The 17,881-nt window shown below is 38.0% G+C and overlaps 1 protein-coding gene across 1 annotated transcript in view; it reads left to right on the plus strand.

Moving 5' to 3' along the window:
• rxfp1 (relaxin family peptide receptor 1) overlaps positions 1-17,881 on the plus strand; it is a 64,281-nt gene that overhangs the window by 45,479 nt on the left and 921 nt on the right. Inside the window, exons 4-17 of the mRNA XM_053324347.1 lie at positions 1,734-1,839; positions 4,236-4,307; positions 5,447-5,518; positions 6,794-6,865; positions 7,180-7,251; positions 7,428-7,496; positions 7,637-7,708; positions 7,937-8,008; positions 9,210-9,281; positions 9,809-9,880; positions 10,840-10,911; positions 12,759-12,988; positions 16,675-17,085; positions 17,286-17,504. Of these exons, the coding sequence (XP_053180322.1) occupies positions 1,734-1,839; positions 4,236-4,307; positions 5,447-5,518; positions 6,794-6,865; positions 7,180-7,251; positions 7,428-7,496; positions 7,637-7,708; positions 7,937-8,008; positions 9,210-9,281; positions 9,809-9,880; positions 10,840-10,911; positions 12,759-12,988; positions 16,675-17,085; positions 17,286-17,504 (1,683 nt within the window). The remainder of the gene's footprint in view (positions 1-1,733; positions 1,840-4,235; positions 4,308-5,446; positions 5,519-6,793; positions 6,866-7,179; positions 7,252-7,427; positions 7,497-7,636; positions 7,709-7,936; positions 8,009-9,209; positions 9,282-9,808; positions 9,881-10,839; positions 10,912-12,758; positions 12,989-16,674; positions 17,086-17,285; positions 17,505-17,881) is intronic.

Genomic DNA, 17,881 nt, shown 5'->3' on the forward strand with positions numbered 1-17,881 from the left:
AGCGTTTTGTTTCAAATCAAAAGATTGCTCAGTGTGGACCTTAGTAGAAATACACTTGATGTATTCAGAGCACATTCACAGTGCTCCAAAGGGATGAAAAAATCTATTAGAAACACCAGAGTTAGAGTCAACCTTTAAACATGTTGAAAGCCAAACTGGTCGATGTGGGAATTAAAAAGGGTCACCCCCTTTGCTTTTGGTGATCATTATACTGCATCTGTTGTTTTCCTTTTTTTCTGTTTATCAGCATCTTGGGTTCCCATGAATATGTCACATGCATACTGCAAAGATGTATTTTCATGACCATAAAAAGATCTGTTTGAATAGATTTTTCTGTTTAAATAACCTTTCAATGCTGGAGTGCTGGAGAAGTGGTGCAACAAGATACCAATTTCATGCTTGAAAATAATAATTATTATAGAGGACAAAAACTTCTCTGGCAGTAACATTCATTACTGATTTACCTCCATGAAGATTTATTTTCAACCTTTTCAAATGACTTCAAACTGACAACTGTAACATTGTGTGTTCACAAGGATATCTCGATTCGCCCATCTTCTATTATCATCTGCAATGTGGATGCTTTTGTGTGGTTCTTTATTCCAGTAAAACTATAATAAACTACCAACGAGTCCCATAAAATGAAAGTCAGATAAAAGTCATAAGCGTTGGCTAAATGGAACATTTTATTTTCATGTCATTCAGATTTAGCATAGCAAAAGTAGCATTTACATCAGCAGATACACAACACATAACTGTATTTATATTTGACTTCTTTTTGTCTCGCACAGTTTGACTTGTGACCCCTAAGCGCAGACGACCTTTCAGTTAAAGGTATTCTGCCCTAAAGCACAACAGTATGGTGATGTTATATAATATGTTTTATGGGAGTGCCATGTTGGCGGAGATAGATCTCAAATCTCATATCTCACATTTGGTTAGTGGAATACAATGAATTAGTGTATTTTAAGCAAATGGTCTTTTCATTAACATAATATTAAGGTTAATACCCAGCTTTCAACCAAGTAGCAGAACTTAAGAGGTTTGTTGCATCTGCAGATTTTAGCAGAGATGGACACAAAATTTGCTTTTTGTGTTTTTTGTTTTGTTTTGTTTCCCCCAAGCATCTTGCATTGCAAAGTGCCACACACAAGACATACTTTTATGAGTGATTGAATCTGCTGGATTGTGGATATTTATTTTATGCACGTTGCAGTTGGCTTATTGTTGATCTAACCTGTAAGTTTGGAGGCTGTGCAGTGTTTTAATGAAGTGCAAATGGGATATATTTGACAGCTGGCATACACGGAGTAAATAAAACAGCATTAGTAATTAACTTGGCTGTATGTGGCCAACACATATTAATCAAAAATACCTGCATCTCTGCTTATCATACACCTGCAGACCGGTTCACCACTTTCCAATTAATCAGATTTATACTGTACTTTTTAAATGACTGCCCTCAATCAATACTATCTCTGAAAGCATTTCTGTTCTCAGAGGTAGAACATATTCTGTTAACTATTGCCAGTCTATATTTTTTCATAAATTCTGCTTACTTTTTTATTTTATTTATGCTATAATCTCAGGACTTATGTTCTCTGTAATCAGGACTAGTTCTCTCATTCTTCCAAACAGCTCCTGTCTTGACAGCAGTCTTGGTACTTTGGCAGAATGGCCATTTGATTGACATGTCCTCAGATGTCCTTTCCTTCTCCACTCCATCTCTCCAGTGCTGGGTGTCGTTCCAGAGCTCTGCCAGTGCCGAGACCTTGAGTTGGACTGTGATGGAGCACAGCTGCAAGACATCCCAGTGGTGGCAATGAATGTCACCATGATGTGAGTAGAAAATAACCCCCTATTTTTTTCATCATTGCAAAGCCCCAGAAACCAACAGGAAGCTTCCGTCCCTGACTGTGAGTGTCACAGCATGTGAGATGTGTTGTAGCAGATCCCCCCGCTGCAGAACCCCCCCTGCCACTGTGAGTACTTGTCATTGCCACAAGAAGAGTGAGTAACTTACTTTAAGCCAGAATTAGAGATCAATCTCTGGTGGGAGACTAATGCAACCCCTTCACATTCAGCTGATGAATGGTTTATACCTTTTTGAAAGTCTCGCAAGAATCTGCATCACACTCTTGGCTTGGTTACGTCTCGGGAGTCTTTTGTCAAAAATATATAAGTCAATATTTAATTATTTTGAGGCAATAGTCCAAAATACTTTGTCTTCTCAGTATATGACAAAGATATATAACCTCAGGGATATTACAGAATATTTCAATATTTGATCAAAGTACATTACACTTTTTCAGTCTTTATAAATCATTTTAGTCAGTTTTTATGGAGTATTATTAACACAATTACCAGACAGATTGGCCTGTCCTCATTATCTCATAGTCAGCTTTGTCATTGGCACTGCATCATCTTCTTTGTGATAAATTTGGGTTGTTCAATATGTTGTAGCCGGCTCCATTGGATCAAATACTTTTCACAGAGCTTGCCTCTCTGTGAGGTTCAAATACAGCCAAATGGCTTTTGTAATGCATCTAAATTTCAATTTACAACAAGAAAGCACTCAGTAGAGCGCAGACTTCTACCAAAGCCTTATCATCTCACTCGTTAGATATTTCTTTCATTGTCACTGCAGTGGGTGAATAACAGAATAGATGTAAAAGGGCAGCTCAAATTTGGTCTGCTGGTGGTCCAAGAGGAATGCTGATAGGGAATTCAAAATCAATACTTTTCTTCCTATTTGGAGCATGAACACCCAAAGCAAACGTTATGACTTTTTGATTAACTGGTCAGGAAAGCAAAGATAACAGAAGAAAGAAAATACTTGTTGAGAACTGAGGAAAATACTGACTGAATACTTGGTGCTGTGTGGTGCATGCTGGAGTTCTTTCTTCTCCTCACTTCTCTGAAATAGTCTGTAAATCATCTTTCCCTGGACTGTGACATATCTTATGCTGTTTGCACTAAACAATGTTGTACTGCTGGACTTTTAAAATGCATTACTACACATTGCTGTGTTAGGGGATTTAGAAAGACTGGGTGTCTGGAACAGCACAAAGTTAAATTAATTAGTTGGATTATTGTGTTATATTAATAATATGATACAAACTGCAATAATAATAAACATTTAGTGGGTGTTTGTTTATGCCAGTTAGTTACTAGGAAGCTATTCATCTGCTCCACAATGCACTGTTTTGTTTACACCCAGCAGCACTGTCATGCAGGCACAGTTTGCTATCAGGGATTTTTAGCATACAAATGTTTCTCTTCCATGTGGTGTCAGTATTCATGAAATACCCCAAAACACTCCCCATTGTTGTCATCCGTTTACCATGCAGGCTTTAGATAAAGTGGAGCTTATCTGTGTGACCTTATAGTTAAATAAAGTATGCGTCCCGGCTGAGGTGGAATGAACTCACTGGTTGGTGAGAAATGTCTTAATTATAATAACTGTATTGAGAGACATGAGAAAAATGTGGAAAGTTTGTCCCAAAAAGTGGAGGTCATAAGATATATATATAAGGACATTTTCACAACACTTTGTTTGAATGAAGCAGGCATTAGCTTTAATTGTAGACTTTTATATTGGGGTTTTGTTATAGTCATAATTATGATAACTTTGTGTCTTATATAGAATATTTCCTTTTGCATGTGTTTGTTAAAAAAAACTAATGTTTGTCTTCTGTTCAAATGAAACATCAGCTGTATGATATAACTCAGTTTCATTCCGTTCCCCATTTCGTAATGCTCCAGAAAGTAAGTAATGTACCAATAAATGAGTAGAGGAGGACCAGCTGATGTTTATAATACAGATTCAGAACAGAATCAGTATACAAGTAGTGAACATGTTTGTACTGCTTAACATAGGGTGGTAGGAAGGTAGGAAAGACATTCAACACGGTTGGCATACAAACAATGTAATTTAACAAGAAACATTTAGGGCCCCATCTTGCAGTTGGTGCACAGAGGATGAAACACTGTGCTTGTTACGTACACACGGGCACGCAGCAACACACAAACATGCAAAACATCACAAATAAAAGGACCACAATGTGAATTTGTATTATGATGTACATCAACATATACATAACTCTCATAATCATACCCTTGACCATCTGAAGGGGAGACCTGGTCAGTTGTTCCGATGCTGCAGTATTGAGTCACAGTGAGATGGTGTAAACCTCGTCCTCTATTCTCATTTGGTGCCTCCTCCTATCTCTCAGGTCCCTACAAAGGAACCGGCTTCAGAAACTGAGAGCAAACACATTCTTCAAGTACCAGAACCTGCAGAAACTGTGAGTTATTTGTGAAGTATGGATGATATTTACCACGTTTTTATTACTCTTATGTAGTGTTTTTTGATGTTGTTCCTGTTTTTGTGACTGAAAAGCACCATGTATGTTACATTAGTATTATTAACATGCATGAGAGCCTAGACTTCATTCAGTTAATGCTTTCATCATGCTAATGAGCCAAATCATTGGCGGGCCTTGAGTGACACATACAACAAACAGGTTTTGCAACTACAAAGCTGATATGTGTAAGGCTAAGAGGGCTGCTGGGAGCACTGACAGAGCGATTGTTCTCTTCTGCGTACTGATCCATTCATCGCCGACTTATGTTGTTTATCAACCTCACACAGTACCGCTGACTGTGGCAGCAGGAGAATAGATCTTCTCCTCAGCCAGGAAACATTTGGCTATGTTAGACTCTCTGCTTTCAGCTCTGGAGATTTTGACCAGAATGAAAATTTCCCCAGGATAAGGTTAAAAAATTAGATCATAATGAATTACCAGGTGTGCAAAATACACAAAGAGATAAGACACAGCTGTCTGGGGATGACTGTGTGTAGTGTCAAAGATGATGGCAGGTATTAGACAGATGATGGTTTATCAATCACTTATTTATCTCTGCTGGGCTTATATCCTTAATTTATGAATCTTTCTTCATGTCACAGCCTGGCTCATAGGCTGCGGCAAATATGGGAGACCAGACAAGTTTACCACTTATGGAAAAAGTATTTATTTACAGGTAATAAATGTAAAACGGAAAGAAACGTCTAAGTCAGTAATGAGTGGTGTAGGTATGTATGGATGTATGTCAGCAAACAAAAGCAAAACAGCCACTCTGCGGTGCCAGGGGAAGAGAGCCAGAAACGCCAAGGAACATCCAGCTTTATACAGAACCACACCGGGCCCAGGTGTTGTTCAATGAAGCAAATAACGAACCTCAGTCCTGCCCTGGATCCTGCAAAACAAAGAAAAACCAGCAACCAAACCAAAAATGACAGGAGCTCCTAGTGGAGCTGAGGGGTCGTCACAAAGTTCAGCTTCTTAGTTGTGGTGGCTTTTTTTCCATTAAATCAGCAGGATCATCTCAATGGTTGTTTACTTTATATAGGAATTCGTAATCTTTGTGTGTGTTGTTCATGTAGATATCTCCAGTACAACCGAATCCGAGATGTGAGCCCCGATGCATTCAGAGGGCTGCACAATCTGACAAGACTGTAAGTTTGTTCATTCATATTTAGGGGGGAAAAATGCAAATCGGTAGGTGGAAAGTGTGTGTGTGTGTGTGTGTGTGTGTGTGTGTGTGGAGAATGGAAAAAAAACAGAGGTGTTGCATTATTTACACAATATTATATGTGTGCTATTATCATGATATCAGTATTTAATTTTTAAATATCATAGGTTATTGTCAACTATTGTCTATTGTTTTTTCTATGAGACGTTCCTCCATCACGTACATATTTTTGCATCAAGATTAGTTTCCTGCAACAATATCCTATTTAGCACATCCTCACAGCTTCTAAACAATCTCAAATCTGTTCCAAAACTCCACCACCCACCTCTTCATTCTGTCTTTCACGTCTCACTCTCGAGACCACACCGCCCCCATTCTGGGTGACCTTCACTGGCTCTCCATCACACAACGCATTCATCTCAAAATCCTCCTTATCACTTACGGAGCACTCCACAATATTGCTCCCCCCTCCTGCCTCACCAACTTCTTCCATTTTCACAACCCTATATGAAATCTTTTCTTCTTTTTTTACTGCATTGGTTTTCTACTTGTAACAATATCTCTCCTGCTGCTCTGTTGTTTTTGTCGTTGTTGTGTAAATTTGTTTCTCTGTCTAGGTGTCTTTTAGTGTCTTGCATCCAGTATGGGTGTAATAATGTAATATGTAGGGGTCCATATACTTTTATTGATGTATTTTGTCCTGTTTTCTGTCATTATCAAAGCTTAATTATATGCATAAACATAGAAGATGGAGTGCATTTGTGGTGATTGTGGCTCAGGAGGTAGAGCGGTCGTCCTCCAATTGGAAGATTGGCGGTTCGATTCCCAGCTCCTCCAGTCCACATGTCGATGTGTCCTTGGGCAAGACACTTAACCCCAAATTGCTCTCGTTGCTGTGCCAACGGTGTATGAATGTGAACGAATGGTTAAACTCCCCCTGATGAGCAGGTTGGCACCCTACGTGGTAGCTCCTGTCATCAGTGTATGAATGTGTGTGAATGGGTGAATGACATGTAATGTAAAGCGCTTTGAGTGGTTGCAAAGACTAGAAAGTCGCTATATAAGTACAGTCCATTTACCATTTGCAGTAGTAACCTATTGAGACAGCTGTTGAGAGATAAGCACAAACTACTAAATGCTAGCAGAATCCTCGGTTAAAACTCTTTAGCTACATTTTAGGAACAACAGGTGCCTACTTTACTTTTCTCATCTCCAATTAGTGTGTTTGACATGTTTGAATATATTTTCTTCCCTTTAGATATCTGAGCTACAACAAGATATCTGTCCTGATGCCGGGAGTGTTCAAGGACCTGCACAAGCTGGAGTGGTTGTATGTTTTCTTTCTACTTTCTACTTAAATAAACATGTCGAAAGAATATAAAATGCATAGTCTATGAGGATGTTTTGCTTTCTATAAATATTGGTTTGCCATAGGCAGAGAAGTCAGTTGACGTGATAAATAATTCACACTGACATTCACAAATGCATGTTGTTTTCTTTTTCATGCGCACTTTTTTCTTTCTTTTTTCTGCATAGAGGCAATACATCACACGTGTATCAACGGAAGCTGTTTCTTCTGAATGAACATTCTGCAGATGAAAACTGTATTGTGTTGTTTTTGTTTCTTTGTGTGTTTGTTTGTAGGATCCTAGAAAATAACAATATCCATCAAATCTCCTCCATGACCTTTTCAGGGCTGAACTCGCTTGTTTTACTGTGAGTCTATATTCTACTCTATTCTACAGCAGACTTTTTTTTTAATGTCCACTCCAATCATCTTGTTATTAAAAGCCTTTCTTGATCTGTTTAGATTGAATGAGTGTCCTTAATTTGAACAGTAAAAGATATGGGATGCACTACACTTTGTTACACTGTGTCTCACTGATTGACAGGGTTTTGTTGAACAACTCTTTGACAAAGCTTGATGACATCTGTCGTGAAATGCCAAGACTGAACTGGCTGTGAGTAGAATGTCAAGAAATCAAAAGCTGATTTGTCATAGGAGTGGCTGTCTTTTGATTACTTTATTCTGTGTGTGTGTGTGTGTGTGTGTGTGTGTGTGTGTGTGTGTACGTGTACATTTCACATCATGTCCTTGCAGGGATTTGGAGGGAAATCTCATTGAAACCATTGGAAATGCCTCATTCTGCTCATGCAGTGTGATGACAGTTCTGTAAGTATACATTTTCATAATTTAATCCATGATAAGAGCACAGGTTTTGTTTGTAAAATGCAATTTTTGATGCAAATCAGCCCCTTTTCTAAATTTGATGTGCAGGCATTGGCTAATGTGCCAACCATGCTGACAGCTCATTAAAGTGGATGAAGAATTCACAGTAGTCATATGATGTAGTATGACAGTAGTATGATTGGATTTTTCCTGTATTTATATACTCTACAGGGTTCTACAGGGAAACAGGATCAGCCATATACATGAACAGGCTTTCTCAGTCCTTCAGAAGCTTGGAGAACTGTAAGTTCATTTTGTTTAATTGTGCAAACAACCTGTTTGGAAAAATATCACGGCTTTAAGGATTTTTCCAAAGAATAGCTAAAGTGAGCTCTTGATATGATCTTTGCAGTATCCCAGCTTTGTTTTTCCCATTTGAAAACTGAGGGATTCACTGTTGGCTAATAGAAGTCTTTAGAGTCTTTATAGACATTTCTGTTGCCATTAAAAGTCCCATGAGCCTCAATTACTCTTCTCCTAAGGTCTCTTAAGGGAAATTATTGATTGACACCTTTTAGCCTCAGTGGATCTCTGAAAGACAAACTTTTGTGAAGAGAGATCGTTTAACCTTGACTACAGCCATTAGATAGATGGATGGATGGATGGATGGATGGATGGATGGATAGATTGATAGATAGATAGATGGATAGATAGATAGATCTTTATTCAACCTGTCTCTATCACCAGGCCAAGGACCCTTGGGATCCAAACTCTGTCACACACATTAGCATTTGCTCTTGGAGGAAGCAAGAAAGGGAAGGATGGATGGATAGATAGATGGATAGATTGATATAGAATTGCCATCCAGCCCTACTCTTACCTATCAATTGTCTTTTAAAAGGATGTAAATTGGAGCAAGAAAGGGAAGGGAGAGGTGAACAAAATTAAATATGTATAGTATGTAAATGTCTGCAGTCAAAACAGACTTCAGCCCAATAATTACAGGGGTTTAAACTTTATAGTGCAACAAAGGCATTAGAGTTCAGGGGAGGGGGAAGCATTTGAGGGTAATGGGACATATCCTGTGTCCTTATCAGCACAGATACAGTAATCCTAGTGCCTACCCTCTGACTCACAGGAGATGATCTGTGCACTCCAACATGTTGTGTGAGGACTTGGGTTCTCACTTAATATTGACTCTAAAAAAAATCACACTTTCTGGCAGCTATAGTATGATCATTTTCACCATTGTTGTCTCCATTTACACATGTACATTGTTGAATGCAAGCAAGTTTCAAGCTATTGGGGCTGATTATACACATTTGTGCATCATAAAGAATGACTTCACAGAGGCAGTATTTATTGCAAAGTTGTTGTTTTCTGTGTGCCTGTTATGAAATACAGAAGAGAGTTTTGTCAGTCTATACACTCACTGTCCTCAATCAGTATTTGTTTGTGATTGTGTCTTTCTTGGAAACTGGTGTGGATTTGTCTGGCCACGCAGGGATCTATCCAACAACAGACTGGTGGCAATCCCTCCCAATCTCTTTGTCTTACTAGGAGATTTGCTCCAACTGTGAGTTATATTTACACAAATACACTCAGAACTACAGTACTGCATGCAAACATACATATCCCATGAATATTTATATCTTCTATATCGCTTATTTTGTCACAGAATAACCATCTGCATTTTGAATATAACCAGCTATATAAGTTTTTTTTGCAGAGATAATTTCAATGAAATTAGTAAATATGAAACCCACTTTGTATTTGGGCACACTGCATCTTTTGTGAGCTGTCTGTGAGTAAGTGGCATGATGAGTCTCTAAAAGCACATAAAAGGGGGTACATGACAAGATACTGATATAAAGGTGAATATGTGGAAGTTTAAAAAAAAAGTAAAACTTAGAAAATACAAGTTTACATGTAGTTACAGGTAATGTCACCAATGTTACATCTGTTTTCAGGGAACTGGAGCATTCAAAATTGCTAAGCATACTATGTTATGTGGTGTTATATAGTAAATAAATTGAATTGAATTATTTACCATGCAAGTCCATTGATTTTCACTACTGACCTTTCTATTGCCCCATTTTCTAGGAATATATCATACAATCCCATCGTGGAGCTCCAAGTTGACCACTTTGACAAGTTACATAAACTGAAATCACTGTAAGTACACAGTTTATTTGTCTCACCACGCTCACTAGCATACTGAATGATTTATGTAACCTGCCTGTTTAATAGACCTGTTTAGTGTTAAGAGCAAACACACAAGCACAGTGTGTGATGAATCAGAATAATAAAAAGGAAAGAACCTCCTTTTTTATAAGGATGAGAAAGATCTATGTTTCTGCTTTTCGACACCACTTCATCTCTGGGATTAAATCAAGAAACAGTCACCTGCAATAGTCCAATAGTCTACATTAGACAGATTGAAGATGCTATAAAAACCATGAATGCATCAAGAGCAGTATATTGTGAGGAAGATTCAGAACACATAGAGCGGCACAGTAACCATAGCCACTCAGTCTCACTCCTGCCTGCTTGCACACAGTGTGAGAGGAGGAGAGACTCTGTCCTGCTCCCAGAAGAGCCGCTGAGATTACCGTGAGCAGCATGCATAGGAATAAATTACAATATAATAGATTTGTATATTTCTGGCTTTCCCCTGATGGTCTGAATAACACCGTGCTGATGCCGCACTGTGCTGCTCTGTCTAGTCTGTCCACGCGCTATTTTCACGCCATGACTTTTTCATAAATTAGTTTTTTATTGAGTGAGACATTGGACATTGGACATGTGATGTGTGAAGTGTCAATTGCATAAGCCTCATGGTCAGCGTGTGAGAGTTGGCCACCCTGATACAACATTTACTGGATGATGTTTTTTCAGTGTGGTTTGGAGAGTGTGTAGTTAATGTGCTGTTCCTTTTGAGTCAAGAGCATCAGTGAAAATTCTTCTCATCTAGTCCTTGAAAGACGAGGTGAGGTGAACCTTTGCTGAAAGCACTTTTTGTGCTTTTGAAGACTCTTTTTAATGGTCTATAGTAAATTAGTCAATATACTGATGTGTGTCTGTGTGTTTCTGTGGCTTCTGACGACAAAATAACATGTCTTTATATTCTCCAGGAGCATTGAGGGGATAGAAATAGGAAACATACAATGCCGGATGTTTGAACCTCTTAAATACTTGACTCATATGTAAGTATTCTGTATTTATATTGATCTATCTTTAACATCTGTATGTATTCTATTAATCCTCATACTTTGGTCTGGATTATAAGGCAGACCATTGCCTTCCACATATTTTTCTAGAGGAGTGTCCTGCACTAGGCTTCTCAAGACTGTTAGGCTTCTCTTCCAACTGGGAGATGATTAAGCTAGGCTCAGTGTAATCTTCTCTGTGGGTAAAACAGCTCAAGATGCGCTCATGCAGGTCTTGGAAAGGATGCAACAGCGAGAAAATAAATGCCCTTCTAGCCTTGGATACAATTGTGGAAAAACTCTTCAAGGCTTTTTAAGGTTCGTCCTTGTGTAGAGCCTTTGTCTAGTTCCGCTAAGGTACTCCAACTTCAGCTTACAAAGTGCTCTACAGTACAGACAGAGGAAAAACAAACACAATAAGGAGAAGAGAAATCAAAATGATGATAAAAGACAGACAACAATTAGTAATAATAAAAGTAATAAAAGAAAAGCACATACACAGAGCATATGACAACAAAGGGAAAGTCTGAGCTGGTTATATTAAAAGCTAGAGAGTGAAAGGATGTTTTATGTTTTCTACTGAAAATCTCAATAGTGGGGGAGCATGAGATGGTGGGAGGAAGGGAATAGAGAAGGCCCTGCCCCCATAATACTAAGTCCTGGATCTGCAGACAGACGTAAGTCTCTGGTCAGATGATCTCAGTTCTCTGCCAGCGTGATATGGGGATAAGTTTGTTATATACGGGGGAGCAAGATCATTCAATACCTTTTAAACAGTGAGTCAGGATTTTAAAATGAATTCTGTATCTAACACACAGCCAGTGTAGGGAGGCATGAATGGGAATGGCTTTTTTGATCTTGTTAGAGCTCTTGTTGCTGTACTTTGGACAAGATTGAGTTACAATAATCAAGGCTTGATGATATGAAGGCATGGACGACTTTCTCCTGGCCTGAAGTACAAAGAATTGATCTGAGTTTGAAGATGATGTGGAGCTGCATGAAACTTACTTAACGACTACTTAAACTTTTTGCATGTGGTTTAACATAGGGGGCTAATTTGCCAAGATGAGGATAAATGATGTTGGTTAGATGCTGTAGTCTGATCAGTTTGATTCTCATTGAACTGGAGAAAATTAGTTTATTGTGGTTTATTGTGATTATTAGGTTCTAAGGGCCGGTACAGCTGTTTATCATCTGTGTAACTGTGAAAAGAAATGTGTTTTTTGGATAATGTGGCCAAACGAAAGAAAATAATAATAATGCATTTTATTTAAAGGAGCCTTTCAAAGCACTCAAGGACACCTTACAAGGCACATATAAAATAGATTCAAAAGAGGATTGGACCAAGTATAAAACATAGGGGGACCACAGGAGATGGCAGCTGAGGAGGAAGATGAGACACTGAAAGATCTGTTGAATAAATATGAAGAAAAGCAGTTGAAGGCAGAACCAGAGACCCTTCACCCTTTTGTTTAACCTGTGAATACAAATAGAATGGTCAGCTGTGTCAAAGGCTGTGGTTAGATCTAGGAGCAAGAGGACGGAGCAGTTACCTCAGTCAGCAGCTATAAAAGGTGGAAGGGTTTGTGGTTAAGTTTGCTCTACTTACACCACATAATTCTGCAATTGTTCTAATCCAAATCAAATCCAGAGCACAAATCAGCAACTGTTGTCTTCTGTTTTCTTTATCCCATCAACATTTCTGCGTTCCTGCTGTCTCAATTCATAAAAAAAAAAAATCTCTAAAACGGTATAAACTGCAAATGAAGATTCAAGACTTTCTAGCTGTAAATATGTAAATAATAGAATAATTGTTATCTCTTTGCTTTAATGTGTTATCACAGCTACTTCAAGAAGTTCCAGTATTGCGGCTATGCTCCTCATGTGCGCAGCTGCAAGCCCAACACTGACGGCATCTCTTCCTTCGAGGACCTGCTCGCCAACATTGTGCTGAGGGTCTTTGTCTGGGTGGTCTCTGCCACAACCTGCTTTGGCAACGTCTTCGTCATCTGCATGCGCTCGTACATCCGCTCCGAGAACAAACTCCATGCCATGTGCATCATCTCCCTCTGCTGTAAGTCATACTGCATTCAAAGTACATAAAATAAATGTATATAATGCCACCCAAACTTTAGATGAAAGTATCACAAATTTAGACTCGAATCTGTCTGATTTATTATGTTAATTATATTATATAGTTTATAATGAGTTTTAGCACATTTTCTGGACACCATGACATAGAGGAAATAGTTTTTATGCTGCATTTCTGAGAAGATAAATGTATGTGCAGCTACACGACCGCTGTTGGTCAAATTTACAGTTTACCAATATTTCTATTTGTTTATGTATAACTGACTTTCACACTGCCAAATTCTGAAAAATACTCCTGCTTGTGAGGTAAACAGGCTTCAAAAGTTTTCAAAGAGCCTGATGCTGTGTATCGTCAACCAGTTTAATTCTGCACACTGTTCAGTCAACACCAGGAATCTTGTTCTGACGCTGCATCTGCCATCTGAATAATAATACTCGTATGATCTCTAAAAATTATTCAATGCATAAAATTGAAAGTCATCGCTGACTTAATAAGAACATTTTCACTGACTAGACTTGACCAGACTGACTGCACAGATGGTAAATTATATCCTTCAGATGATTTGTACATATTTATATGTATTTTATGTTAATGTGTTTTACACTATACATTTACAATTTATAATCAAGTTATTTTTGCACAGTCCATGTAAAACCTTGTTGCAAAAATAACTTCATATAAATGTTTTAACTTATAGAAGTTTCATTTTGGTTTTTCAATATTAAATACGCGCGGTATGCTAGGTGATTCAGATAAGGGATGTGAAAGATTGTTATAGGGCTTCTTCTACAGCAAAGATGATTTATTTACAGGGAGAACGTTTCTTAGGAAATGTAAGAGCATTAAAGTTTACATGTTATTACATTTTATCAACCGAGTATAGTCAGGTTTGATGTGTGTACTCCCATGTAAATACAGGAAGTTATTTAAAAATGAAAGGTAGATCTGGTACCACACAGATGAATGTTTGATACGAGCCGTGCCTGAAAATCATGTAATGCATTTTTCTTCACATTTTGGCCTGTGGTATGATTGACATATAGATCCCACCATGCAATTTTAAAGGGGACATATTGTGTTTTTGTGCTTGTTATTTTTATACTTGTAAAACCTTTATAAAAATGGTCCCTGCAAGTGAAAAGCTCAGGATTCAACCTGCTCTGAACACTTTGTTCATAAAGTTACCTCTATTGTCTTCTAGTGATCATGTCACTAGAACATCTTTCCTTTTCATAGTTTTTGCTAAGGTTGTTCCATGGGTTGCTCACATTGTCCACCCACTCACGGTTTTCAGATCACATTTGGACTGCAGGCAGGTATAAAACAGGGTGTGTACATTATAAAGCAGGTAGTGCACAGTAGGTGTATGTCTGTCATTCCCAAGAGAGTGATAACTGCACAAAAAATACATATAAGCACAAAATCTTTTTAACAACATACAACGATATGCCTGTGCTGTGTCGACTTATAGATGTGCTTCAAATCTATAAGTCAAGTATTAGAGACCCTTACTATAAGCCTCAGAGCTGCTGAGATCAAAGAGCTTAGAATATGCAAAGCAGAAATTCTATTTTATGGCGGATATCTGCTCTTTCTTGTTCACGCTTTCTTCACAATGAAAGCCATGCCGAGGATGGCAGCGCACTTGCTTAATTTGTCAACCTTTAAAAGTTCATTATTTGAATGTCAGTGGGGACTGTTGTCAGTAGCAGAGTAATTTTTGGTGGCTCATACTGAACAAGGACAAATCATAAGGTCATTAATACAAGCAAATTATGTTCATATTATTTCTTATTTGCTTATGTCGAGCAATAATGGATTATGTGTCATGTAAGCAGGACATGTCTGCATGTTGCTATTAATCCAGTTATTAATAGAGTGGAACAGATCTGAGTTTGGAGTGAAACAAAAGTCAATCAAAGTTGAGATTGACAATGTAACTCACTGTTTTTTTTATTCTTATAGGTTATTAAATGAACTACCATGTGATCAGATGACCAGATTAATCACCCATTATTCTGTGTCTAAACTTTTTTTTTTTTGCCTAACACATTTTGTAAGTTATTTCTCAGAAGGTAAATCAACTCCAGTATCCACACAAAGTCAGTGAGACCCAAGGTCAGCTACCTGAGGTCAGCTTTAATCGTTTTAATCAGTGAATGCACATATTATTTTAAAATAAGTAAATAGCAATTGCAAAAGCTGTGAAAAAAGCAAACAGTATTGTAGTGAATGGGATTCAGAGGTTATTTCTTTTTAAATGAGCTTTTAAAGTTGAATAAGAACCATCCAGGTTATGCACATCAAAGTAATCTGTCGCAGAGTATTAGGGGCTTGGGGCCAGATGCATAAACACCTGTGGTAGATTAAAGTGTGGAAACAAGCATATATAATCATTCCACCAGATTCAAGAAAGTAAGTGTTGTTTTATGTCTCCCATTCCAGTCATCATGAAATGTTGTGTACATGATTAATGCCAAGTCCACAATTATCCATAAATTACCATAAATAGACGCTGTCAACTCTCTTTTTAACATAATTTAGTCATATCTAATCCTCTTTGGTATGACATCTTGAAACAGTTTTAAAGCTGACTGGTTACATGAGAACAGGTGATCGAGGTGTGTCTTTGTCACATTATTTAATGTCAATGATATTAATGAAATCAATTTTTCACTTTCTTGTTGAGACTTCAGAGTCAGAGTCTTCAGTTTTTGCATGGATTTAACGAACAGTATGCCACCTGCAAATATTAGATTTTAAGAGGCGCTGGTAGGTAAATTTTATACATCTGACCCTTGATGTGTAAGGAGAAATGACAGTTAACACATAATTTCAATTCTACATGTATGAGTTTGAGGCTTTTACTTCTGCAAGATTGAAATCAAATGTCACTTGTGCTCTTTGCAAACACTAAGTTGAATAACAAAGAGCATGTATTGTATTGTATGTATTATGATTCTAGCAACAGCATCAACATACAATTTCAGTGTGTATGACGTATAATTTCTATGCATGTTCCCTTATGTGCAATCCCATATGAATTTATTTTAGATGTGAGCACCAATTGCATTGTAATTTCCCTACTTTATTGATCGTAACAGATCAAGTCAAGTCAAGTTTTATTTATACAGCACATTTAAAAACCACCTCAGTTGAACAAAAGTGCTGCACAGTTATTAAAATACAATATAATCATACACAAATATAATAACAAATAAATAAAATGCTGAATGTTTGCATTTAATGTTTAGTTTGTTCTTGGTTGCTTCTCTTATACTTGGATTTCAAAGGGTTGAGAGGCTGCTGTCTGTGGCTTATAATCATCAATTTCCATATCATAGATGTAAAGCCTTTCATGTAGAGCCATTTCTGTTCTTGGGTTTGATTGTATTCTCACTGCAGTTCCCTTGGAAGAGAACTGCTTTAGAAATGCCTTCTTTATCATCCAAGCTCAGTTTGTTTATTTGGTGTTCAGTTGCATTCGACTATACATTGTGTTCATGTCTCAATGAACAAATGTCATGGAGTAAATACCACAAAGTTAGTTTAAACCGCTCATAGAACACTGTGTTTGAATGCAGGTGTTTAATTGTATACTCCAGATGTCTCTAAAATGTATAGATCCTCCAAAATATGTTGCAAAATCGAGCTCTCCCTTCTTGCAGGTGCAGACGGACTGATGGGCATCTACCTCTTCATGATCGGTGCATATGATCTAAAGTTCCGAGGCGAGTACAACCGGCACGCTCAGGCCTGGATGGACAGCAATCAATGTCAGGTCATCGGCTCCTTGGCCATGCTGTCCACCGAGGTATCTGTCCTGCTCCTGACCTACCTCACTCTGGAGAAATACATCTGCATCGTCTATCCCTTCCAGTACTTGACACCTGGCTGGCGACGAACTGTAACCATCCTTCTGGGGATATGGGTGTTCGGTTTTATCATTGCCTTCCTGCCTCTTGCTTGCAAGGGCTTGTTTCGAAATTTCTACGGGACCAATGGTGTTTGCTTTCCGTTGCACTCTGAGCAACCAGAGACGCTGTGGGCTCATGTTTACTCCATCGTCATTTTCCTAGGTAGGAGTTTGGACATTGCAATAGTTATTTGAGGATTATTTGTTTTCTTTATTCACTTACTCTCTTAAGATAACTATAAAAGCAACATCTCATTATTCAGTGAGGGTATTTCTATCTTTCTGTCTATCTTCTTCTGTTATAATTTTACATACATATTGCTAATATGGCAATCAAGAAAATAACCTCATCTCTCTCTGCAGGTCTGAACTTGGTGGCGTTTCTCATCATTGTCCTGTCATACGCAAGCATGTTTTATAACATTCAGAGAACAGGCACTCAAACCACGAAATACAGCAACCACATCAAGAAGGAGGTGACCATCGCCAAAAGGTTCTTCTCTATCGTCATTACTGACTCCCTCTGCTGGATCCCAATATTCATCCTCAAGATCCTGTCACTGCTGCAGGTGGAGATTCCCGGTATAGTAGAAGTGCTATAACCATTTAAAGGAACACTCCACTGAAAATCTGACTTTTGAGTATTAAATTCTCGTCCATTGTAAGTTTGCAATGAGGCTCTTATAAGTTTATAGCCTGCTGTTTGGCTTTACAGCGTTAATTCCACTGGTGGCCCAGAGTCATGGAAAAAATTGCGCCTACAGAAGTTTAGGTTCAGAGCCACGAGAAGGCAATTGCAGGACATTCAAGTCCTAAGGAGGTTGATCTGCTCTTCACACACAATGTGTCAGTGTGTGTGTTTAGAACATACAAAACATTTATTATTCATTATTGTACAGATGTGATTTGACACATTTTGACATGTTTCAGTGTGCTCTTTGCTTTGACTCTATTGCCAA

This window comes from Scomber japonicus, chromosome 8, assembly GCF_027409825.1.
Source record: "Scomber japonicus isolate fScoJap1 chromosome 8, fScoJap1.pri, whole genome shotgun sequence".
Classification (NCBI taxonomy): Eukaryota; Metazoa; Chordata; class Actinopteri; order Scombriformes; family Scombridae; genus Scomber; species Scomber japonicus.